Source organism: Maniola jurtina, chromosome 1 (genome assembly GCF_905333055.1).
Source record: "Maniola jurtina chromosome 1, ilManJurt1.1, whole genome shotgun sequence".
In the NCBI taxonomy this organism is placed as follows: domain Eukaryota; kingdom Metazoa; phylum Arthropoda; class Insecta; order Lepidoptera; family Nymphalidae; genus Maniola; species Maniola jurtina.
This window is the reverse complement of record NC_060029.1, coordinates 11,712,615-11,738,388: the sequence shown is the minus strand read 5'-3', so window position 1 is coordinate 11,738,388 and position 25,774 is coordinate 11,712,615. Positions and strand designations below refer to the sequence as shown.

Genomic DNA, 25,774 nt, shown 5'->3' with positions numbered 1-25,774 from the left:
CGTGGTTATGTTAACTTTATTATATTTAACCAAATTTATTTATTAAAGATACACAATTCACCACAAAAACCCACAAAACGACACCCATATCAATTTTTTTCTTAAAAAGTGCATGTCCGCCATCTTGGATTTCAAAATAAATGTCGTAATCAAAATCAGCACGCCGGAAAACTCTGAAAACGACATCCATATCATTTTTTGTAAAAACGGGGTAGTTGAGGTTAAAAACGGGGTAATTGAGGTGCGTGGGTGCGCGGACCACTAAAGTGGTCCGCGAGCATGCAGAGTTTGTTCCACCGAGTAGACCTTCGGATCCTGATCATCTTTTGCCGAGAAACCAGTCTTTCATCTTTTATACCCTCCGAGATAGACACCGACGAAGTTTGTGTGGCGGCCATCTTGTTTTTCCAAATTTTTCCACCATTTCCATTAATCGTTTACTACTTTCTTCCAAGATTGCGAGTTTCAACGAAATCGGTCGAAAAACAATAGAGTTGCAAAAATCATATAGGCCGCCATCTTGTTTTTCTGAAATATCATAATTTTCCCCTACTCATATCGCGCATCCGAACATATCTCCCATACATCAATGTATCGCTTTCTGTCTCTTTCTAGGAGAATGAGGCATTCAATATTCGCCATACAAAATGTATGGAAAAAAAAAAATCCGCCATTTTGGATTTTTTTTCTATTCATCGAGTAGACCTTGGGATCCTGATCATCTCTTGCCAAGAAACCTCACTTCCATCTTTTATACCCTCCGAGCTGGACACCAGCGAAATTTGTATGGCGGCCATCTTTTCTTCGCCATTTTGAATTTTTTTTCAGCTTTTTGGCAATTGGATGACGTCATGAATGACATTTGCTCGAGCACCCCCCACCTATCTTCAATACCTTAAGCGGACCCTTCACCCGTCTCCGATATCCTCAATCATCAGCTTTCTCCATAATTTTGGCTTACTAAGTTTTTGTTTTCTATATAACACCATCAGTGAAAAAAAAATTTTTCATACAAAATTTTACAGGAGTTTCTTAGTTGAAAATCTCGAAAATCTCCCCAAAACTGGCAACACCGGTTGCACATCTCCATACTGCCAGCCGAGATACACAATCGATTCATACATACTGACTTTCCAAAATGTTGCCAACTGCCTCAAAAACGTGATCAGAATTTCGAAAAATTAAAAAAAATACAAAATGGCCGCCAACTCGTTTCACAGAAAGATTTTACACGGTTTCATAATTTTCCTATTAACTACAGGATATACCGCGCCCGATGACGTTTCAATCTTTCCTCTCGCTCGCACCCACGCGAAAGGGGATACCGTGAAAAAGACCGTGTCGAAAATCACTTTTACTTTGATAAATTCCAGTGTTGCCAGTCTCCGGTGACAAAAATACCCAAATGTCATTTGTTCGAGCAAAACACGTAATCACTCATACTCGGATTTTGCTAAAAGTGCGTATTTCGATTTTTTACAATTTCCCGAAAATCTTGAAATTTCCCTAAAAATGGGGTAATTTTTTCCCACCGATCTATACCTCGAGCCTATACGTACAACCGCTTCATAGAAGCCGAACCGCTCCGATGTTGCCAACTTTGAGATATTTAACTTTTAAAATTGCGTTTTTTCGTACCTCGAACAAAACGGCCGCCATGACAGACGCCATCTTGAATTTTTAAAAACCACTCCCGTTCTGTGAAAATACAGGATAATCGTGGGAGAAACCAAGAAAAATAATTATCCTCGATTACCCCGTTTCGGATCTGTGGCGCCGCGGTTCGGGGTCGAAAAATGAAAATTTTGAAAACGCTACGGCTCGGCCGCCATCTTGTTTTTCCAATTTTTTCGACATTTCCCGTTAATCGTTTACTACTTTCTTTAAAGATTGTAAAATTCGACGAAATCGGTTGGAAAACAACGGAGCTGCAAAAATCACGTCGGCCGCCATCTTGTTTTTCCGAAATGTCATAATTTTTTCCCAGTAGACTCCCCCATCCGAACACAACTCCCCTACATCACTATATCATTTTCCTTCTCTTTCTAGGAGAACAATTATGTCAATGAGTCAGTCAGTCAGTGGTAATCGAGCTATATATAGTATAACTAGTTTTTGCTCGGTGCGCGAGCTGCTAAAGCAGCTCACGTGACGTGGTAAGGTTAACTTTATTATATAAAACCAAATTGATTTATTAAGATACATAATTCACCCCGAAAAACCCCATAAAATGACAGGCATTTCTATTTTTTGTAGAAAATGTAAGTCCGCCATCTTGGATTTGAAAATAAATGTCATTATCAAAGTCAGCACCCTGGAAACCCTGAAAACGATATCCATATTATTTTTTGTAAATTAGGATAATAATTTAGTAGGGTGCGTGGGTGCGCGGACCACTAAAGTGGTCCGCGAGCATGCAGAGTTTGTTCCACCGAGTAGACCTTCGGACCCTAATCATCTTTTGCCAAGAAACCACTTTTCCATCTTTTATATTCTCCGAGATAGACACCGACGAAATTTGTACGGCGGCCATCTTGTTTTTCCAAAATTTTCCACTTTTTCTATTAATCGTTTACTACATTCTTTAAAGATTGCGAGTTTCAACGAAATCGGTTGGAAAACAAAAGAGTTGCAAAAATCATATAGGCCGCCATCTTGTTTTTCTGAAATGTCGTAATTTTTCCCTACTCATATCGCGCACCAAAACATATCTCCCCTACATTATCGTATCGTTATCCGTCTCTTTCTAGGAGAATGAGGCATTCAATATTCGCCATACAAAATGTATGGAAAATTAAATTCCGCCATTTTGAATTTTTTTTCTATTCATCGAGTAAACCTTTGGATCCTGATCCTCTTTTGCCAAGAAACCGCACCTCCATCTTTTATACCCTCCGAGCTGGACGCCGGCGAAATTAGTATGGCGGCCATCTTTTTTTCGCCATTTTGAATTTTTTTTCAGCTTTTTGGCAATTGGATGACGTCATGAATGACATTTGCTCGAGCACCCCCCACCTATCTTCAATACCTTAAGCGGGCCCTCCACCCGTCTCCGAAACCCTCAATCATCAGCTCTCTCACTAATTTTGGCTTACTAAGTTTTTGTTCTCTATACGACACCATCAGTGAAAAAAAAAATTTTCATACAAAATTTTACAGGAGTTTCTTAGTTGAAAATCTCGAAAATCTCCCCAAAACTGGCAACACTGACTGCATATCTCTATACTGCCAGCCGAGATACACAATCGATTCATACATACTGACTTTCCAAAATGTTGCCAACTGCCTCAAAAACGTGGTCAAAATTTCGAAAAATTAAAAAAAATACAAAATGGCCGCCAACTCGTTTCACAGAAAGATTTTACACGGTTTCATAATTTTCCTATTAACTACAGGATATACCGCTCCCGATGACGTTTCAATCTTTCCACTCGCTCGCACCCACGCGAAAGGGGATACCGTGAAAAAGACCGTGTCGAAAATCACTTTTACTTTGATAAATTCCAGTGTTGCCAGTTTCCGGTGACAAAAATACCCAAATGTCATTTGTACGAGCAAAACACGTAATCGCTCATACTCGGATTTTGCGAAAAGTCCGTATTTCGATTTTTTACAGTTTCCCGAAAATCTTGAAATTTCCCGAAAAATGGGGTAATTTTTTTCCTCCAATCTATACCTCGAGCCTATACGTACAATCGCTACATGAAAGCCGAATCGCTCCGATGTTGCCAACTTTCAGATATTTAACTTTTAAAATTGCGTTTTTTCGTACCTCTAACAAAACGGCCGCCACGACAGCCGCCATCTTGAATTTTTAAAAATCACTCCCGTTCTGTCAAAAAACAGGATAATCGTGGGTGAAATCAAAAAAAATAATTATCCTCGATTACCCCGTTTCGGATCTGTGGCGCCGCGGTTCGGGGTCGAAAAATCAAAATTTTGAAAACGCTACGGCTCGGCCGCCATTTTGTTTTTTCAATTTTTTCTACTTTTTTTATTAATTTTTAACCAATTTCTTGAAAGTTTGCAAAATTCTACGAAATCGGTTGGAAAACAACGGAGCTGCAAAAATCACCTCGGCCGCCATCTTGTTTTTCCGAAATGTCATAATTTTTCCCCAGAGGACTCCCGAATCCGACCACATCTCCCCTACATCATTATATCATTTTCCGTCTCTTTCTAGGAGAACAATTATGTCAATGAGTCAGTCAGTGAGTGAGTGGTAATCGAGCTATATATAGTATAAAACTAGTGTTTCGCTCGGTGCGCGAGCTGCTAAAGCAGCTCGCGTGACGTGGTTAGGTTAACTTTATTATATAAAACCAAATTTATTTATTAAGATACACAATTCACCCCGAAAAACCCATAAAATTACACCCATTTCAATTTTTTCTAGAAAATGTAAGTCCGCCATCTTGGATTTCGAAATGAATGTCATTACCAAAATCAGCACCCTGGAAAACCCTGAAATTGACATCGATATTGTTTTTTGTAAAAACGGGGTAGTTGAGGTTAATAAAGTAGGGTGCGTGGGTGCGCGGACCACTTAAGTGGTCCGCGAGCATGCAGAGTTTGTACCACTGAGTAGACTTTCGGACCCCGATCATCTTTTGCCAAGAAACCACTCTTCCATCTTTTATAGCCTCCGAGATAGACACCGACGAAATTTGTGCGGCGGCCATCTTGTTTTTCCAAAATTTTCCACTTTTTCTATTAATTGTTTACTACATTCTTCTAAGATTGCGAGTTTCAACGAAATTGGTTGGAAAACAAAAGAGTTGCAAAAATCACGTCGGTCGCCATCTTGTTTTTCTGAAATGTCATAATTTTTCCCTACTCGCCTCCCCCACCCGAACACATTTCTCCTACATTATTGTATCGTTTTCCGTCTCTTTCTAGGAGAATGAGACATTCAATATTCGCCATACAAAATGTATGGGAAAATAAATTCCGCCATTTTGAATTGTTTTTCTATTCATCGAGTAGACCTTTGGATCCTGATCCTCTTTTGTAAAGAAACCACACCTCCATCTTTTATACCCTCCGAGCTGGACGCCGGCGAAATTTGTATGGCGGCCATCTTTTCTTCGCCATTTTGAATTTTTTTTCAGCTTTTTGGCAATTGGATGATGTCATGAATGACATTTGGTCGAGCACCCCCCACCTATCTTCAATACCTTGAGCGGACCCTTCACCCGTCTCCGACATCCTCGATCATCAGCTATTTCCAAATTTTTCCTCGATTTTTTTTTTGTTTTCTATACGAAACCATCAGTGAAAAAAAAAAATTCATACAAAATTTTACAGGAGGAGTTTTTGGGGAAAATCTCGAAAATCTCCCCAAATGTGGCAACACTGTTTACATATTTAGATACTGCCGGTTGAGTCACACAATCGATTGATACATGTCGACTTTCCAAAATGTTGCCAACTGCCTCAAAAACGTGATCAAAATTTCGGAAAATTTGAAGAAAATACAAAATGGCCACCAACTCTTTTTGCAGAAGCAAATTAGATAATTTTACAACTTTCCTATTAACTACAGGATATACCGCTCCCGATGACGTTTCAATCTCTCCTCTCGCTCGCACCCACGCGAAATGATCGTCCCTGAAAAAAGACAATGTCGAAAATCACTTTTTTTTTGATAAATTCCAGTGTTGCCAGTCTCCGGCGACAAAAATACGCAAATGTCATTTGTACGAGCAAAACGCATAATCGCTCATACTCGGATTTTGCGAAAAGTCCGTATTTCGATTTTTTACATTTTCGCAAAAATCTTGAAATTTCCAGAAAAATGGGGTAATTTTTCCCCACCAATCTATACATCAATTTCATACGTACAATCGCTTGATAGAAGCCGAGTCGCTCCGATGTTGCCAACTTTGAGATATTTAACTTTTAAAATTGCGTTTTTTCGTACCTCTAACTTAGCGGCCGCCATGACAGCCGCCATCTTGAATTTTTAAAAACCACTCCCGTTTTGTCAAAATACAGGATAATCGTGGGCGAAACGTGAAAAAATAATTATTCTCGACTATCCCGTCTCGGATCTGTGGCGCCGCGGTTAGGGGTCGAAAAATGAAAATTTTGAAAACGCTCCAGCTCGGCCGCCATCTTGTTTTTGCAATTTTTTCTACCTTTTCCATTAACCGTTTACTACTTTCCTAAATAGTTGCGAGTTTAAACAAAATCGGTTGGAAAACAAAAGAGCTGCAAAAATCACGTCAGCCGCCATCTTGTTTTTCCGAAATGTCATAATTTTTCCCCAGTCATCTTCCTCACCCAAACACATTTCCCCTACATCACTATATCATTTTCTGTCTCTTTCTAGGAGAACAATTGTATCAATGAGTCAGTGAGTCAGTGAGTGGTAATCGAGCTATATATAGTATAATAACTAGTTTTTGCTCGGTGCGCGAGCTGCTAAAGCAGCTCACGTGACGTGGTAAGTTAAACTTTATTATATAAAACCAAATTGATTTATTAAGATACACAATTCACCCCGAAAAACCCCATAAAATGACAGGCATTTTTATTTTTTGTAGAAAATGTAAGTCCGCCATCTTGGATTTGAAAATAAATGTTGTTATCAAAATCAGCACCCAGAAAAACCCTGAAAACGATATCCATATTATTTTTTGTAAATTAGGATAATAATTTAGTAGGGTGCGTGGGTGCGCGGACCACTAAAGTGGTCCGCGAGCATGCAGAGTTTGTTTCACCGAGTAGACCTTCGGATCCTGATCATCTTTTGCCTAGAAACCACTCTTCCATCTTTTATAGCCTCCGAGATAGACACCGACGAAATTTGTACGGCGGCCATCTTGTTTTTTCAAAATTTTCCACTTTTTCTATTAATCGTTTACTACATTCTTCAAAGATTGCGAGTTTCAGCGAAATCGGTTGGAAAACAATAGAGTTGCAAAAATCACGTCGGTCGCCATCTTGTTTTTCTGAAATGTCATAATTTTTCCCTACTCGCCTCCCCCACCCGAACACATCTCCCCTACATTATTGTATCGTTTTCCGGCTCTTTCTAGGAGAATGAGACATTCAATATTCGCCATACATTTTCTATGGGAAAAAAAAATCCGCCATTTTGATTTTTTTTTCTAATTATCGAGTAGACCTTCAGATCCTGATCATCTTCTTCCCAGAAACCACACTTCCATCTTTTATACCCTCCGAGCTGGACACCGGTGAAATTTGTATGGCGGCCATCTTTTCTTCGCCATTTTGAATTTTTTTTCAGCTTTTTGGCAATTGGATGACGTCATGAATGACATTTGCTCGAGCACCCCCCACCTATCTTCAATACCTTAAGCGGACCCTTCACCCGTCTCCGATATCCTCAATCATCAGCTTTCTCCATAATTTTGGCTTACTAAGTTTTTGTTTTCTATATAACACCATCAGTGAAAAAAAAAATTTTCATACAAAATTTTACAGGAGTTTCTTAGTTGAAAATCTTGAAAATCTCCCCAAAACTGGCAACACCGGTTGCATATCTCCATACTGCCAGCCGAGATACACAATCGATTCATACATACTGACTTTCCAAAATGTTGCCAACTGCCTCAAAAACGTGATCAAAATTTCGAAAAATTAAAAAAAGTACAAAATGGCCGCCAACTCGTTTCACAGAAAGATTTTACACGGTTTCATAATTTTCCTATTAACTACAGGATATACCGCGCCCGATGACGTTTCAATCTTTCCTCTCGCTCGCACCCACGCGAAAGGGGATACCGTGAAAAAGACCGTGTCGAAAATCACTTTTACTTTGATAAATTCCAGTGTTGCCAGTCTCCGGTGACAAAAATACCCAAATGTCATTTGTACGAGCAAAACACGTAATCGCTCATACTCGGATTTTTCAAAAAGCCCGTATTTCGATTTTTTACAATTTCCCGAAAATCTTGAAATTTCCCCAAAAAATGGGGTAATTTTTTTCCTCCAATCTATACCTCGAGCCTATACGTACAATCGCTTGATAGAAGCCGAATCGCTCCGATGTTGCCAACTTTGAGATATTTAACTTTTAAAATTGCGTTTTTTCATACCTCTAACATAACGGCCGCCATGACAGCCGCCATCTTGAATTTTTAAAAATCACTCCCGTTCTGTCAAAATACAGGATAATTGTGGGCGAAACACGAAAAAATAATTATCCTCGACTACCCCGTCTCGGATCTGTGGCGCCGCGGTTCGGGGTCGAAAAATCAAAATTTTCAAAACGCTGCGGCTCGGCCACCATCTTGTTTTTCCAATTTTTTCTACATTTTCTATTAACCGTTTACTACTTTCTTCAAAGTTTGCAAAATTCAACGAAATCGGTTGGAAAACAACGGAGGTGCAAAAATCACGTCGGCCGCCATCTTGTTTTTCCGAAATGTCATAATTTTTCCCCAGAGGGTTCCCGAAACCGAACACAACTCCCCTACATCATTATATCATTTTCCGTCTCTTTCTAGGAGAACAATTATGTCAATGAGTCAGTCAGTCAGTGAGTGGTAATCGAGCTATATATAGTATAACTAGTTTTTGCTCGGTGCGCGAGCTGCTAAAGCAGCTCACGTGACGTGGTAAGGTTAACTTTATTATATAAAACCAAATTGATTTATTAAGATACATAATTCACCCCGAAAACCCCCATAAAATGACAGGCATTTCTATCTTTTGTAGAAAATGTAAGTCCGCCATCTTGGATTTGAAAATAAATGTCATTATCAAAATCAGCACCCTGGAAAACCCTGAAAACGATATCCATATTATTTTTTTGTAAATTAGGATAATAATTTAGTAGGGTGCGTGGGTGCGCGGACCACTAAAGTGGTCCGCGAGCATGCAGAGTTTGTTTCACCGAGTAGACCTTCGGACCCTGATCATCTTTTGCCAAGAAACCACTCTTCCATCTTTTATAGCCTCCGAGATAGACACCTACGAAATTTGTACGGCGGCCATCTTGTTTTTCCAAAATTTTCCACTTTTTCTATTAATCGTTTACTACATTCTTCAAAGATTGCGAGTTTCAACGAAATCGGTTGGAAAACAAAAGAGTTGCAAAAATCATATAGGCCGCCATCTTGTTTTTCTGAAATGTCATAATTTTTCCCTACTCATATTGCGCACCAAAACATATCTCCCCTACATTATCGTATCGTTATCCGTCTCTTTCTAGGAGAATGAGGCATTCAATATTCACCATACAAAATGTATGGAAAATTAAATTCCGCCATTTTGAATTTTTTTTCTATTCATCGAGTAAACCTTTGGATTCTGATCCTCTTTTGCCAAGAAACCGCACCTCCATCTTTTATACCCTCCGAGCTGGACGCCGGCGAAATTTGTATGGCGGCCATCTTTTTTTCGCTATTTTGAATTTTTTTTCAGCTTTTTGGCAATTGGATGACGTCATGAATGACATTTGCTCGAGCACCCCCCACCTATCTTCAATACCTTAAGCGGACCCTTCACCCGTCTCCGAAATCCTCAATCATCAGCTGTCTCCATAATTTTGGCTTACTAAGTTTTTGTTTTCTATACAACACCATCAGTGAAAAAAAAATTTTTCATACAAAATTTTACAGGAGTTTCTTAGTTGAAAATCTCGAAAATCTCCCCAAAAGTGGCAACACTGGTTGCACATCTCCATACTGCCAGCCGAGATACACAATCGATTCATACATATTGACTTTCCAAAATGTTGCCAACTGCCTCAAAAACGTGATCAAAATTTCGAAAAATTAAAAAAAATACAAAATGGCCGCCAACTCGTTTCACAGAAAGATTTTACACGGTTTCATAATTTTCCTATTAACTGCAGGATATACCGCTCCCGATGACGTTTCAATCTCTCATCTCGCTCGCACCCAGGCGAACCGATCGCCCCTAAAAAAGACCATGTCGAAAATCACTTTTTCTTTGATAAATTCCAGTGTTGCCAGTCTCCGGCGACAAAAATACCCAAATGTTATTTGTACGAGCAAAACACGTAATCACTCATACTCGGATTTTGCTAAAAGTGCGTATTTCGATTTTTTACAATTTCCCGAAAATCTTGAAATTTCCCTAAAAATGGGGTAATTTTTTCCCACCGATCTATACCTCGAGTCTATACGTACAAACGCTTCATAGAAGCCGAATCGCTCCGATGTTGCCAACTTTGAGATATTTAACTTTTAAAATTGCGTTTTTTCGTACCTCGTAACAAAACGGCCGCCACGACAGCCGCCATCTTGAATTTTTTAAAACCACTCCCGTTCTGTCAAAATACAGGATAATCGTGGGCGAAACACGAAAAAATAGTTTTCCTCGACTACCCCGTCTTGGATCTGTGGCGCCGCGGTTCGGGGTCGAAAAATGAAAATTTTGAAAACGCTACGGCTCGGCCGCCATCTTATTTTTCCAATTTTTTCTACATTTTCTGTTAACCATTTAGTACATTCTTTAATATTTGCAAGTTTGAACGGAGTCCCTTAAAAAACAAAGGAGCTGCAAAAATCACCTCGGCCGCCATCTTGTTTTTCCGAAATGTCATAATTTTTCCCCAGAGGGTTCCCGAATCCGAACACATCTCCCCTACATCATTATATCATTTTCCTTCTCTTTCTAGGAGAACAATTATGTCAATGAGTCAGTCAGTGAGTGAGTGGTAATCGAGCTATATATAGTATAACTAGTGTTTTGCTCGGTGCGCGAGCTGCTAAAGCAGCTCACGTGACGTGGTTATGTTAACTTTATTATATTTAACCAAATTTATTTATTAAAGATACACAATTCACCACAAAAACCCACAAAACGACACCCATATCAATTTTTTTCTTAAAAAGTGCATGTCCGCCATCTTGGATTTCAAAATAAATGTCGTAATCAAAATCAGCACGCCGGAAAACTCTGAAAACGACATCCATATCATTTTTTGTAAAAACGGGGTAGTTGAGGTTAAAAACGGGGTAATTGAGGTGCGTGGGTGCGCGGACCACTAAAGTGGTCCGCGAGCATGCAGAGTTTGTTCCACCGAGTAGACCTTCGGATCCTGATCATCTTTTGCCGAGAAACCAGTCTTTCATCTTTTATACCCTCCGAGATAGACACCGACGAAGTTTGTGTGGCGGCCATCTTGTTTTTCCAAATTTTTCCACCATTTCCATTAATCGTTTACTACTTTCTTCCAAGATTGCGAGTTTCAACGAAATCGGTCGAAAAACAATAGAGTTGCAAAAATCATATAGGCCGCCATCTTGTTTTTCTGAAATATCATAATTTTCCCCTACTCATATCGCGCATCCGAACATATCTCCCATACATCAATGTATCGCTTTCTGTCTCTTTCTAGGAGAATGAGGCATTCAATATTCGCCATACAAAATGTATGGAAAAAAAAAAATCCGCCATTTTGGATTTTTTTTCTATTCATCGAGTAGACCTTGGGATCCTGATCATCTCTTGCCAAGAAACCTCACTTCCATCTTTTATACCCTCCGAGCTGGACACCAGCGAAATTTGTATGGCGGCCATCTTTTCTTCGCCATTTTGAATTTTTTTTCAGCTTTTTGGCAATTGGATGACGTCATGAATGACATTTGCTCGAGCACCCCCCACCTATCTTCAATACCTTAAGCGGACCCTTCACCCGTCTCCGATATCCTCAATCATCAGCTTTCTCCATAATTTTGGCTTACTAAGTTTTTGTTTTCTATATAACACCATCAGTGAAAAAAAAATTTTTCATACAAAATTTTACAGGAGTTTCTTAGTTGAAAATCTCGAAAATCTCCCCAAAACTGGCAACACCGGTTGCACATCTCCATACTGCCAGCCGAGATACACAATCGATTCATACATACTGACTTTCCAAAATGTTGCCAACTGCCTCAAAAACGTGATCAGAATTTCGAAAAATTAAAAAAAATACAAAATGGCCGCCAACTCGTTTCACAGAAAGATTTTACACGGTTTCATAATTTTCCTATTAACTACAGGATATACCGCGCCCGATGACGTTTCAATCTTTCCTCTCGCTCGCACCCACGCGAAAGGGGATACCGTGAAAAAGACCGTGTCGAAAATCACTTTTACTTTGATAAATTCCAGTGTTGCCAGTCTCCGGTGACAAAAATACCCAAATGTCATTTGTTCGAGCAAAACACGTAATCACTCATACTCGGATTTTGCTAAAAGTGCGTATTTCGATTTTTTACAATTTCCCGAAAATCTTGAAATTTCCCTAAAAATGGGGTAATTTTTTCCCACCGATCTATACCTCGAGCCTATACGTACAACCGCTTCATAGAAGCCGAACCGCTCCGATGTTGCCAACTTTGAGATATTTAACTTTTAAAATTGCGTTTTTTCGTACCTCGAACAAAACGGCCGCCATGACAGACGCCATCTTGAATTTTTAAAAACCACTCCCGTTCTGTGAAAATACAGGATAATCGTGGGAGAAACCAAGAAAAATAATTATCCTCGATTACCCCGTTTCGGATCTGTGGCGCCGCGGTTCGGGGTCGAAAAATGAAAATTTTGAAAACGCTACGGCTCGGCCGCCATCTTGTTTTTCCAATTTTTTCGACATTTCCCGTTAATCGTTTACTACTTTCTTTAAAGATTGTAAAATTCGACGAAATCGGTTGGAAAACAACGGAGCTGCAAAAATCACGTCGGCCGCCATCTTGTTTTTCCGAAATGTCATAATTTTTTCCCAGTAGACTCCCCCATCCGAACACAACTCCCCTACATCACTATATCATTTTCCTTCTCTTTCTAGGAGAACAATTATGTCAATGAGTCAGTCAGTCAGTGGTAATCGAGCTATATATAGTATAACTAGTTTTTGCTCGGTGCGCGAGCTGCTAAAGCAGCTCACGTGACGTGGTAAGGTTAACTTTATTATATAAAACCAAATTGATTTATTAAGATACATAATTCACCCCGAAAAACCCCATAAAATGACAGGCATTTCTATTTTTTGTAGAAAATGTAAGTCCGCCATCTTGGATTTGAAAATAAATGTCATTATCAAAGTCAGCACCCTGGAAACCCTGAAAACGATATCCATATTATTTTTTGTAAATTAGGATAATAATTTAGTAGGGTGCGTGGGTGCGCGGACCACTAAAGTGGTCCGCGAGCATGCAGAGTTTGTTCCACCGAGTAGACCTTCGGACCCTAATCATCTTTTGCCAAGAAACCACTTTTCCATCTTTTATATTCTCCGAGATAGACACCGACGAAATTTGTACGGCGGCCATCTTGTTTTTCCAAAATTTTCCACTTTTTCTATTAATCGTTTACTACATTCTTTAAAGATTGCGAGTTTCAACGAAATCGGTTGGAAAACAAAAGAGTTGCAAAAATCATATAGGCCGCCATCTTGTTTTTCTGAAATGTCGTAATTTTTCCCTACTCATATCGCGCACCAAAACATATCTCCCCTACATTATCGTATCGTTATCCGTCTCTTTCTAGGAGAATGAGGCATTCAATATTCGCCATACAAAATGTATGGAAAATTAAATTCCGCCATTTTGAATTTTTTTTCTATTCATCGAGTAAACCTTTGGATCCTGATCCTCTTTTGCCAAGAAACCGCACCTCCATCTTTTATACCCTCCGAGCTGGACGCCGGCGAAATTAGTATGGCGGCCATCTTTTTTTCGCCATTTTGAATTTTTTTTCAGCTTTTTGGCAATTGGATGACGTCATGAATGACATTTGCTCGAGCACCCCCCACCTATCTTCAATACCTTAAGCGGGCCCTCCACCCGTCTCCGAAACCCTCAATCATCAGCTCTCTCACTAATTTTGGCTTACTAAGTTTTTGTTCTCTATACGACACCATCAGTGAAAAAAAAAATTTTCATACAAAATTTTACAGGAGTTTCTTAGTTGAAAATCTCGAAAATCTCCCCAAAACTGGCAACACTGACTGCATATCTCTATACTGCCAGCCGAGATACACAATCGATTCATACATACTGACTTTCCAAAATGTTGCCAACTGCCTCAAAAACGTGGTCAAAATTTCGAAAAATTAAAAAAAATACAAAATGGCCGCCAACTCGTTTCACAGAAAGATTTTACACGGTTTCATAATTTTCCTATTAACTACAGGATATACCGCTCCCGATGACGTTTCAATCTTTCCACTCGCTCGCACCCACGCGAAAGGGGATACCGTGAAAAAGACCGTGTCGAAAATCACTTTTACTTTGATAAATTCCAGTGTTGCCAGTTTCCGGTGACAAAAATACCCAAATGTCATTTGTACGAGCAAAACACGTAATCGCTCATACTCGGATTTTGCGAAAAGTCCGTATTTCGATTTTTTACAGTTTCCCGAAAATCTTGAAATTTCCCGAAAAATGGGGTAATTTTTTTCCTCCAATCTATACCTCGAGCCTATACGTACAATCGCTACATGAAAGCCGAATCGCTCCGATGTTGCCAACTTTCAGATATTTAACTTTTAAAATTGCGTTTTTTCGTACCTCTAACAAAACGGCCGCCACGACAGCCGCCATCTTGAATTTTTAAAAATCACTCCCGTTCTGTCAAAAAACAGGATAATCGTGGGTGAAATCAAAAAAAATAATTATCCTCGATTACCCCGTTTCGGATCTGTGGCGCCGCGGTTCGGGGTCGAAAAATCAAAATTTTGAAAACGCTACGGCTCGGCCGCCATTTTGTTTTTTCAATTTTTTCTACTTTTTTTATTAATTTTTAACCAATTTCTTGAAAGTTTGCAAAATTCTACGAAATCGGTTGGAAAACAACGGAGCTGCAAAAATCACCTCGGCCGCCATCTTGTTTTTCCGAAATGTCATAATTTTTCCCCAGAGGACTCCCGAATCCGACCACATCTCCCCTACATCATTATATCATTTTCCGTCTCTTTCTAGGAGAACAATTATGTCAATGAGTCAGTCAGTGAGTGAGTGGTAATCGAGCTATATATAGTATAATATGAGTAAATAATATGAGTAATTACCTATGTACAAACAACAAATATTACAACAAATACAAATACACAAACAAACAATACAAACAAATACACAAAATACAAAAATGTAGGTACAAATATTTCCATTGTGGTTCACATAAACAATTAAATAATCCATACTAATATTATAAATGCGAGTGTGTCTGTTTGTCCGCTAGCTTTTTACGGCACATCCGTTTGACCGATTTTGACTAAAGGTAGGTACTGTGTAGAGATAGCTTGCATCCCGAGGAACGACTTAGATTGCTTTTTATCCCCGAAAGTTACCACTGAATTTTTAAAAACGCAAAGTGAAATAGGCGAGCAAGCGAGCATTATCTAGGTAATAAATAAGTTTTCAAATTAAAAGCCTGTTTTTTTGGCTGACTCGTTTAAAAAATGTATTGTGTATTTTTGAATTTTTATAATAAGATGGTTGCATATTATCATTTTTCGTTCCTTCTCAACTCTCTTCTCAAGCCATCCAACGTCAAGCACAAACATGCATAGTAAAGTCAATGAACAGTTTTTGTTTAAGTTTCGAAGATCTCGGTGAATGCCACATTTCGTAAACGGTTAGTACTCTACCATTCAGAGATGGGACAGCCTGCGGAACCGCTGTTACGTGATCCATTCATTTTCACCGTTTCTTGTGACTATTTTGAAGTATTATTCGCCTATACGCCGTAGCTATTGGACGAATCACGGTAAGCCTATTTGCAACACTGAACTTCATTCATAATATACTCCTACCGTACTAATGAATTAAATGTTTGTGAGTTTTTACTTTTGTAGCTAATCTAAGTATTTATTATGACTCTTGAAGATCCTCTATTTAGAACCTTACAAAGGCAGGAAGAAGGGCGTTTACAATGAAATTATTTGTACCTATTTCCTACGTCAACGGAGATAAACTACTGAGTACCTACCTAACTTACACAGAGGCACCTGGAAAAATTTAAAATGAAAGAAGTACTAAATCATACTAAAACTAAACAACTGGGAAGAAGAATAAATAAATAATTATTTAATAGGCTGGTATTAATTTTTTGTTGGCGTGTAATAAATACAGACGCGACGCTGCGCATGCGATTTCTCTTAGTAGAAAATCGCAAGTTTTCAGAATTTAGAAAAAAAAATGCATGCAGGTACCTCCGTCACAAAAATACGGCGTCACAGACGTGTTATATTGGTTACATAACATGTTTAAAAGTACGACGAGGAAAATCGCTTTCCCTGGCACGGCACGTAGTGTGTTACGAATTTTTGATTAGCGAATATGTAGCCATGATGTGGCCAAAAGTTCACACATGCAGATTTTATGTAAAACTGGCTGACTCGCGCTAGGTTCCCAAAGGTGGGCTACTTATTACATTATTTATACCTACTGTTCATGTAGCATCCTACGAGTACGTATCTAAATTATGGTGAAAACTGCATTGGAAATTGGAATGCACCAAGAAGTTTAAAAGTTACAAGCGCGGATTGCCACTTTGCTTTAATTTAATATCTAAACTATTTAGTAAAAAACAACGAGTGGGTTGATGACGACAGCATAATATAAGATGTAGCAGATTTTACAATATTTTGAATTTTTGCAACGTTGACGCAATCGGTAACGGAACTGAGTGACCGTACTGAACACGTCACTTTTACCGTATTGCCCATGTTTTATTAAAACAAGTGTAAATTAAAAAATTTCAACACCCCCGACAAGTGAAGGTTACAGTAACTAGAAAAGAGCTGATAACTTTTAAACGGCTGAACCGATTTTCTTGGACTATTCCGCGCCTACGATCCAAAGTTTCTGAGTTTCCCAAAACATTATTTTCAAATAAATAATTATGTATATCTAGGCAACGTCCATCTTGACAGCTTGACATTTGTCAATTGACACTTGAATATTATGAACCTAAGGGTTATCTAACCTTCTTTTCTACAAGAAAACTAGAAAAGAGCTGATAACTTTTAAACGCCTGAACCAATTTTTTTGGATTATAGCTAAGAACACTCTCGATCAAGCCACCTTTCAAACAAAAAAAAAGTAAATTAAAATCGGTTCATTCGTTTAGGCGCTACGATGCCACAGACAGATACACAGATACACAGATACACAGACACACAGATACACAGACACACAGATACACACGTCAAACTTATAACACCCCTCTTTTTGGGTCGGGGGTTAAAAAGTAGTAATGGGATTTTTTTTTACAATACAAGCCCTTACATCTGCGCTAGGCTTATGTAACAATCTGACGAGGAAAATTGTTATTTAGCACATCACGTGCTGCTTGAAGGTCACCGAATTAGAGGTCAAGGTTACATAGATCTGTGCCAATACACACTTCAGTTTCTCCATACCTTCTCGACAGGCAAGGTAATTATGCCCACCTAAGATGGGCTAATCACCTTTAAATCATCTACCTATACCGGTTTAGTGTAAATTGTAGATGCTCATAAATAACGAGGTATATTAGGAGTTGTCCATATGGTAGAGCCAATTACTATGGTAGGTAAAATCTTAGGTGTAAGGCACACCGGCAGAGCTGTGGCGGCGTCTTTCTTGATGACTATACTTTATTTACTTAGCCATAACGGCGGCTGCGTAACAAGCCCAGTGCAGTGGCACCTAAGCGCGGTGCGTATTTTTCGTCTTTTTAATGCCATTTCGTTGCCCGCTTTTCAGGAATTTGTTGATCCGCCCCTTTAGTAACCCCAAGTCGGGAACCACGCCGAAGGGAGTTGGCTGGTTGGTTTGCTTGGAAAAAAGATCTGGCACTACGGATGGTTGAAGTGCACTACGCACCCAGGTGGTGAAGGCTGGTTTTTAAAACGCTTAATACACTAGTTCTCCAATTTACCATTTTTTGTAAATAATATATCGAAAATTTAGCTGATTATGCCAAAACTGAGGCCAAGAAGTTATGGAAATTACCTACTTGCCAGTGGAAACGGCCTAAGCTTAAATAGGTGAATTCATTACATACTTTCAAGCACTTAAGTATTCTACTTTTCCATAGATACTTATAAAGTTATGTCATGTAATGATATAAATTACATTGTTAATTTACATAATCTAATTAGCCGGTCATTATAAGAATTTTATTCATAACTTACTACGTACGCGTAATTAGAACAAAAACAATCTATAAAATAAAATGTCATAATTATTATTGTTATGTGCAGCCCGCCCGCTATTTTATTTTTTATCATTTTCTGCATAATATAAAATACAATTTACACTTACACTTTTCGCAAGGAAGGTTTATTAGCTGAAATTAAGTATCAATTTATGAAATATATTTTTTATACATTCATTTATAAAAACACGTGTCATTGAGTATGTTATATTATAATAGTGAGCAGATACCTTAAAAGCTACCGATCGATGGACCATGAACCTGTTCTCTAGATAAAACAGCCTTTTCACATTTTACGACGTGTTACGTCACCTAATAAAACCTATTGCTAACAGAGTGTTTTGTAAACGATAAATAAATAGACATGTTGAACTATTGACGCTATTATAAAAAGTTGCTCCTGCTATTTTGGAAGTAGTTTCAAAGGTGTCACCTTATCTAGAGCTTCGAAAGATAAATTTGAATAACTTGTTTGGACACTTCGGTCATTAAGTAGGCAATATTTTATTTTATTCATTTTCGATGTGATTTGGCTTGGCGACAAAATTATTAGGTTGTGAAGTAAAATTCAACATCTCACTATAGGTAAAATATTATCAGTTCACACATATCGCAGACTGATATTGATATCACAGGATGTAAATTCTTTGGCAATTGTTATTAACTTCGAGGATGAGGAAGAGAAATGGATATTACGAACGGGCTCCCGCAATACTTCCTACACTCGAGGTTCGATTAGATGTGCCCAAACTCTGTCAAAACAAAAACGTGACGTGTCAAAATGCGCACAAAGGACATCTTATAATATCTATATCATAGTCCAAAGCCGAAATGCCGACACATTGCGACTGGGCAAGCCTATGTTATCTTCAAGAATGAGTTTTAAAGGGCCATTTTAATAGGACACTTACTGTTAGCGCATTTCTGAGGATTGGGGAGGGACAGAAACCTTCCAGGTTTTTGTGCTGCAGCCAGCGCTACCAGCGCCGCCGCGCACACCACCAGCAGCCACAACTGCATCTGTGGACAAAAGTAAAATAACATATCAAGTAATTATTATCGCATTATATTATGTACCTATATCGGATTTTTTTTCGGACTATGAAGAAAAAGTTAATGATTCCACATTATTCGACCTTTAGCCTAGAATACAAGGTTATCATTCGAAGATTCTCGAAAATTAGATTACATATACCTATCGAACCTTAGCAGATACAGAGTATATTATTAATATCCAGAAACGAAAACACAGGTCAATGGTCATGCGCCCTACGCCTAAGGCCTGTATACGGCAATTATTTTCCCGTAGTTAGATAGGTATAGGCTAATTCAACTATAATTGTTCGAAATTAGTTGATTTCATTCAGAGAGTTAAACGAAGATAATATATCGATTTCATTAGTTAAGAATTAAGACACCCAAACGTTTCTATTTATAACGCGTAAACTAGGTAGGTACTTAGGTACTTATATTATGTGTTATGTAGTCGCATACGGTATAAGTACAATCAATTTGCATCACATGTCAAGATCTGCCCAAGATCGGACATAATGTAACATAATCGAGCAGATATGTCGATAAATAAATAATTAATGTGTCATTGGACTAGAGTAGCCAGATCCAAATTTTTTAAAGCAGGATATAGAAAGTAATTAGACGCCAATAGAAATCTGCAATAGTATTGTAGGAATCTACATTATTCTATATATGTATACATATATTATAATTGAGTAAGGTATATAGGTATTATCAGTTTTTGAAAAATTTTGATCATCACCAAACATTATTATATTATGCGGGTAGACAAATATACCTACTAAGCAGGTTTATAATACGAGAAAAATACAGGAATTTCTTAACAAAACCGGAAATTTGGGCGCTCTACACAAAACAGACTGGTCAAAGCCTCGAAGGAATGGGTTGCTTAAGAAATCTGAAGAATAGATTAACAATTTTTTTGATGGGATTAGAAACACATACTTCAAAAGTCAAGGGGTTAATAGATGTTTAATAACGCGCCAAAACTTACAAGAATACCTACAGATACCTCTATACTGTTGAAAACGCAGCTTAGCTGAGCGATAATATAGACCTTCTAGATACGCATTAAGTATGCAGTGAAGAATAATGTCGATAAAAGTGTCTTGCGTAATCACGCAAATTAAGTAGCTTTTAAGTATGCACTCAAAGTTTTTACATTTTACCAAATAACCAAAAGCCGGTTGGCACGATAAGTTACATTCTTGCAAAAATATTTCACCATCAGTCATTTTCAAGTTTAGTGCAATACCGTCTCTTCGATTTGGCGGTCAACGATGCAGATTAACAAATAAGTAGGTACTTATATGGCTTTAGAATCTAGTAGATGCCGATGACGATCCGCAATTAGAAATCCCAAAAAACCAAAATAGGTATTTAGTTGTGATCAGAATCAGCACCAGTGTGGTGCTAATTCTATTAAAATTAGGTTATGATATCCTATTGTTTTGCAGGGAACATTTTGAAAGAGATTCATAGTTAGTTACTTTTTAGATGTTGGAAGAGCCAGAGTAGCACTATTAACAAAAATATAAGACTTATTTATTCTAATTCTATATTACAGCTTTAAAATACAAAAAAAAAAATGTTGTTATGAGCACAAAGCGCAATAAACATCCCTTGCCCCTTAACTTATCCATAGAATTCCTTTTATATTGCGAGCGTGCTAATCTGGATTTTGTGAAGTTCAACCCCCTACTCGGTCACTACGTGGCAATGGTATATACTTAGTATTGAAACGCTAAATTGCTTCGCGGCACGGTTTTCGGAAAAATTTCGGAAAAAATTATAGATTTAAAAAATTTCCCAGCCGACGCGACGCGACGTTCGAACTCAGTATCTCCCAGGCGCTCAACTGCAACAGGGAGATCGTCAAATATTGCTTTTCCGAAGCCATGATAAATGGCTCCATTCTACCAAAGTTATCAATTCCATTGCATCCATAGTATGTCACGCTTCATCGATGTGTCAATTCACAGCTGGCAGGACATTGATCAAGCGGCTCCAAGCCCGCATGCTTGGCGGCTGTTGTATGTTACGTAAGGGCCAGAACGCGTCTCGACGGACAGACGCCCGCCGGCGACAATATACATGTAAACGAAACACCGACCTAATTTATAAACAAGCGTAAACTGTTAACCGTGTCACAACTCACAACCAGTGCAACAATGCAATCGCTAACAAGCTTTTTTTTTGTATATTCTCCTACGAGATTATCACACCATGCATTCATTACTAAACAACGACTTGCCTGCTCCCAGTGAGCGCTGTGGTCTTATAAGTGGGAGGTTTCAGGTTCGATACCTGGCAGGGACAATTTGAGAATTTACAATATCTAAAATCTCTAGTCTGGCCTGGTGGGAGGCTAGTTACCACCCTACTGGCAAAATCGTCCGCGTTCCGGTCCGATGCCGTGTACCAACCGATCGGGAGTTCGGGTTTAATGAAGTCATGCTTCCAAGTTAGTCGGCTTCCGTTTTAGACTGCATCATCACTTACCACCAGGTGAAATCGCAGTCAAGGACACTTGCATCACAATAAAAGGAGAACTATGTAATTAAGTAAGCATACTTGCGTATTACATCTTATGGAAACACCTGAAGCTCAATCGTGAGTATGACTTTGATAAGCTAGTGAGTACTGAGTATGCAACATCTAGTTGTAGAATTATGCAAACTAGGACAGCGTCATTCGATATCAAAGTTAATAGTGAGGTTGGAATGTAATTTGCCGGATATCTCTTGAGGTTCTAGCAAAAAGAACAAAAAAGCGGGAAGTTCAATACTCTCCGTGACAGCTCTAACTTAACCCTCCGCAGTGCCGCAGTCACCTCGAGACCACGACCCATCCAACTTGATCGAAATATCGATAACAATTTTAAATCAATATAATTATTAATCGTGGTATATTTACGTACCTACCCACTATTTTGCCCACTATTTATATTATCATATGGAAATAATCAAAGGATCCAAATGAAAAACAACTATAAGCGTCGATGAGTAAAAACTAGAAACTCGCCGCGCTCTCGTATGCACGCACGCTTCGGATATGCTAATATGGACTCCAAGGCATCAGCATAAGAATAAAACCAGCATGTATATAGACCCGGAAGTTGTCGGCTGTCGTCAAGCGGAATGCAGAGAAGTCACCTGGTACGTGAGGCCAACCTTGACACGTTTTACTGCTTTTAACTGATGTAATTGCCGTAAGCGGATAATTGTGATTCCACTCCATCAATAAAGAATAGGCGTCGCGTCATCACGAGTCGGTACAGAATACAGATACAGACGTGGCGGCGTGTCGTGTTAGATCAGGGTTAGATGGGTGTAATTAATTATCTAGTCTTCGGATGGAACGTGGTCCAGATCAAGCGTGATATAATATGTCCTCCATTGACATTGAAAACGAACGAGGTTTTCTTTCCGATCATTAATTAATACTCGCAGAGCAGGTTTAGATCCTTCTCATATAAATTTCTACATTTTGAACGAATGCGCCTTACTTATTTATTTCTTCCGTAATCAGTAATAATTAGCTTTAAGATAAGTTTCGCTATATAACATTTTCATAATAATAATCCGTTTAAAATTTATAATCATTTGAGCACCCAATCTATCGATATATCTAAGATTCGTACAGTAATATATGCTTACTCAATTTATATTTATTTACTTTTAAGAAATCCTTCTTATTTATAAGCAACCGAGAATCCTTATGCACATAATACGAGTATATTGTATCTGTAAATATATCTTCAAAGAATATAATGCTACCTACGATAACTGGTAATTGTATATTAACATATACCTAATAACGTTAATAACATATTGTATAATAATTATTAATATAATTTTACATATTATAAAAATTCATATAATAATAATTAGGTATACCTACGCAATAAATAATTATATTATTTTAACAAAATAAACCTCACCATGATTTCTTAGTTGCTAAAACGAAGCTCACATAATCACACTAATATCACACTAATATTATAAAGGAGAAAGTTTGTATGTGTGTGTGTGTGTGTGTGTGTGTGTGTGTGTGTGTGTGTGTGTGTATGTGTGTGTGTATGTTTGTTACTCCTTCACGCAAAAACTACTGGACGGAAGAATGGAGATAGATCATACCCTGGATTAGCACATAGGCTACTTTTTATCCCGGAAAATCAAAGAGTTCCCACGGGAATTTTAATTCTTAATATCACATGGAATCAAAAGTGGCACCCAACGAATCCATTAGCGTATACCGAATCCCAACTCATTACAAAACAAACGTCAAACACATCTATCACTACTTAAATCAAACAAACGTGCGTTATTAAAACAAAGTACCTAGCACGTCTCAGTTACGTTCACTCCTCAGACCTCACGTCGAACATTCATCAAAGCTCGCAAATTCAATGCATATTCTTCTCTTAACCAATCGCAAATTTAGTGCGAGACCCGACCACAATGTTCCACGGTTTTGCAAGCGGCTGCCGAGGCCGGTCCATCAGTTTCACGATACTCACGACGCGCTTCGCTTCGTGAGCTACTTTATGAAGCCAATCTAGCAAATGCCTTGCACAGAAATCGCAAAAAGCAACCCTATCCAAAATCTCGATTTCTAGGTTTTTGATTACCTCAAAAGGAAAAACGGAACCTTTATAGGATCACTTTGTCTGTCTGTCTGTCGCGTCTATCAAGAAAACCTATAGGGTACTTCCCGTTGACCTAGAATCATGAAAGGCAGGTAGGTAGCTCTTATAGCACAAGTAAAGGAAAAAATCTGAAAACCGTGAATTTGTGGTTAGTTAACAAAAAAAATTTGTTCAAAACGTAGTACCATTTTTTTACCAGATTTTCAATTTCAAAGTACTATAACTATTCCACGTAGGGTACCATATGAAAGGGCTTTACCTGTATATTCTAAAACAGTTTTATTTTTATGCATAATAGGTTTTAATTTATCGTACAAAATGTCGGAAAAATGTCGTACGGAACCCTCGGTGCGCGAGTCTGAATCGCACTTGGCCGGTTTTTCCATATATCTAGCCATTTAAGAGGGCTCTATCCGTCACTCGTTTCATACAAACGTAGTTCGAATTTCATTTGAATATTAAGCAACCAAAGTCCATGAAATTTTGCAGACATATTCTAGAAACTAATATCTATGTCTGTGGTTTTCCAGATTTCTGTTAAAATATTCGGTTTCAAAGTTACGCGGTCTTAAAAATTAACATACAAATCTTTGAGCCCCTGTAATTTTAAAACTACATATTTTTAGAAAAATCTAAAACACCACAGACACAGATATTAGTTTCTAGAATATGTCTGCAAAATTTCATGGACTTTGGTTGTATAAATTTAAACATCCCTATTCCTTAGTGAATTAGTAGGTAATCTAAATGCATTGAAATCCACTAAGAGGTTTTGAAACTTATATTTTCATACATATTATGCGTTAGTGTGTCAAAAAACAATACTTTGGTACATCATTTGTATGCAACGATAATAATATATGACAACGGGAAAGCTTGACATCTAGTTAATTGCGATTCAGCTCATAGCCGCAATGTTCTGTTATATTTGCCTATAGTGTTGCAGTCGTCTGTCTGCGTCTATATAAACAAGTGAAACTTTTTTATTACTGTATCCACTGTCCACGTAACATTTGATCTTTGCTTCCAACCTTCGGGTCGTGTAGCCAATATTAAGTTGATGTTCAAATATTTCCAATTTTTAACAGTCTTTGCTAATATATTTCGTAAAACTAACTGATTTTAAAAATTAACATTATAGCTGTGTTTAAACTTAGACATGGAGTGGAGAGTGACCAGACATCAGAACACGTATTGCTTAAATTCAGTGGTTTATTTGTCCAACAAGAAGCCTACATTGGCCTCCCAGTAACACTTCCAGAAGTCCTTGCCGACCTGGCTGGCCTGTTTGGATTCTAAGAGTGAGCTAGGTGAAGTGATCCGGCAGGGAGCTTCAGAAAAGAAACCTTAGGTTTCCTTTCTGAAATTAAGAAGAAGAAGAATGCATCGAGTGGAGTTTGAACCATCGACCTTACGTATTATTCACTCCTTATCTTATATGTTGAGTTATTGAGGCTTTTGGTTCCTTTCTTTGGTTCCTTCCTTGTTTACTCACTGGGAACTTCGTTATTTGTATAATCGCTCATTATTTACATAACTTACGAGTAGGTCTTCTGTGTCAATTATCATCTTAATTATAAAGTTTCTGAAAAAGATAAAGGCCTACTGCCTACATCTATGTATCCCTATTACATTTTTTCCAAATTGTGAGACAATTTACGAAAACAATGGCATCTACTAATTGTGTTGAATGTGATAATCATTATGTAAGTAGTATCATAGTAGATAACTAATCTGAATGGTCAGTTATGAAATACGAAAAATGGGTGGTGGAGATTAAACCGTAATTTAACTGTAATCGTTAACTGAGGCCGTCATATCTGGGTTGAGAATAACAATTAAGTATTAGATGTAGATCCTGGGAATATATTCACATCAATGTGTACTCTTTACATCATAAAGTCAAATCTTGACAATGTATATGCCTACCTATTCGGGTAGATTTCAGTATTAGTA

The 25,774-nt window shown here is 38.1% G+C and overlaps 1 protein-coding gene across 1 annotated transcript in view; it reads right to left on the bottom strand.

Moving 5' to 3' along the window:
- LOC123870119 overlaps positions 1-25,774 on the bottom strand; it is a 90,446-nt gene that overhangs the window by 50,872 nt on the left and 13,800 nt on the right. The window contains exon 2 of the mRNA XM_045913325.1: positions 19,044-19,152. Coding sequence (XP_045769281.1) covers positions 19,044-19,152 — 109 coding nt within the window. The remainder of the gene's footprint in view (positions 1-19,043; positions 19,153-25,774) is intronic.